Source organism: Rhincodon typus, chromosome 41 (assembly GCF_021869965.1).
Source record: "Rhincodon typus isolate 14 chromosome 41, sRhiTyp1.1, whole genome shotgun sequence".
In the NCBI taxonomy this organism is placed as follows: domain Eukaryota; kingdom Metazoa; phylum Chordata; class Chondrichthyes; order Orectolobiformes; family Rhincodontidae; genus Rhincodon; species Rhincodon typus.
This window is the reverse complement of record NC_063372.1, coordinates 12,136,355-12,137,868: the sequence shown is the minus strand read 5'-3', so window position 1 is coordinate 12,137,868 and position 1,514 is coordinate 12,136,355. Positions and strand designations below refer to the sequence as shown.

The 1,514-nt window shown below is 53.6% G+C and overlaps 1 protein-coding gene across 1 annotated transcript in view; it reads left to right on the top strand.

The window, feature by feature from the left end:
* Nucleotides 1-1,508, top strand: part of LOC125480949 (serine/threonine-protein phosphatase 6 regulatory ankyrin repeat subunit C-like) — a gene marked incomplete at its 5' end in the record, with an annotated part of 14,109 nt that extends 12,601 nt beyond the window's left edge. The window contains one exon of the mRNA XM_048618880.1: nucleotides 683-1,508. Within this exon, the coding sequence (XP_048474837.1) occupies nucleotides 683-903 (221 nt within the window). The remainder of the gene's footprint in view (nucleotides 1-682) is intronic.
* Between the last annotated feature and the right edge of the window lie 6 nt (nucleotides 1,509-1,514).

The window sequence follows — 1,514 nt, the reverse complement described above, 5'->3', positions numbered from 1 at the left end:
ACTGTGTCTCTCTCTGTCGTGCGCCATGCACCTTGTGTGTCTGTCTGTCCTCTAAATTGCGCACGTGCACCTTGTGTGTCTCTCTCTAACGCATGCACCCTGTGTGTGTCTCTGTCTAACACACGTGTGCACCCTATGTGTCTGTCTCTCTGTCTCTAAAGCGCACATGTGCACCCTGTGTGTCTGTCTCTCTCTCTCTCTCTCTATCATGCGCACGTGCATGCTGTCTCTCACTCTCTCTCTCTCGTGCGTGCTGTCTGTCTCTCTGTCGTACGTGTGGTCCCTCTCGTGCACACGATCTCTCCCTCTCGTGCACGCTGTGTGTCTCCCCGTCGTGTGCGCGCGCACATGCACACTCGCTCTCCCACGTTGCTCCCAGTCTGATCTGATTGCTTAGTTCCCAGTCAGCACAGCACTGAGGATTGTGCAATGTGAACAGAAGTGGCCCTCCATGTGGAAAGCATCTGTTGGGTGGGAAGCGGGCTTGGTGCGAACTGGCTCTCCCTTTTTTGTGCATAGCGCTGGTGCCTGTAGAGATTTCCCAGCCCGGTGTGAGGTGCGGGTTCACAGCCGTTTCAGTCGTTTCTCTGCAGGAGGTTGGGGGGGGTATTGAGAGGGGTTTGCCGGGAAGGTGTTGGCGTGTTCGCTGACACACAGCATCTTAACATCCCGGTCTCTGCAGGTCACACGCCCGCCCTGGCCTGTGCCCCCAACAAGGACGTCGCGGACTGCCTGGCCCTCATCCTGGCCACCATGAAGCTTTTCCCAGCTAAGGACGGTGTCAGCTCGTTCAGCCTGAACCTCATCAAGAACTGCAGCATCCTGGCCAAGGCTGTGAGCTGTGAGCCTGTGTCCAGCTTTGGAGCTGCCACCCTGGGCCTGGACGGCTGTTACCACAAGTAGTGGGACGTGGGGAGAGAGAGAAGGGGACAAGCGCTGAGAGACGGGGCAGTAAGGCGGACAAATCCATCCCCATAAACTTGGGGGAAGGGGGAGAAAAACATGCCTCGCTGAAGGAGAGCAACACCATGGGGGAGACCTGGCATTAGCAGGAGCTTTAGTGTAGCATTGTCGGTGTTTTCAGTCTTAATGTTGCAGAGTTTACACAACAGGCTCCTGCTTCAGCTTGCAAAGCCTCAGCCATATAATGTTTAATAGCAGGCTCCACTTACCATTTTAGTTTTTATATTTTAAAGAAAGGTAAAACGAGTAGATTAGTGTGATGATTCTGACGTTCTGGGGGAATAACCCTATAATTTTCTGTGTGTATATATAACGTGTATGTATATTTAAGAGTGAGGTATACCAGTCGGTGTGTATTAAACTGAAAACTGCGTCAGTACTGACACCAAAGACAAACTAGTATACACTCGGGGTCTCTCCATCACTACCTCTCCCTGCACCCTGCGCCCCGTTCTCGCTCGCGCTGTCTTTCTCTGCGCCTGCCTCTCTTTCTCTGCGCATGCCCCTCTCTCTCTGCGCATGCCCCTCTCTCTGCGCCTGTTTCTCTCTCG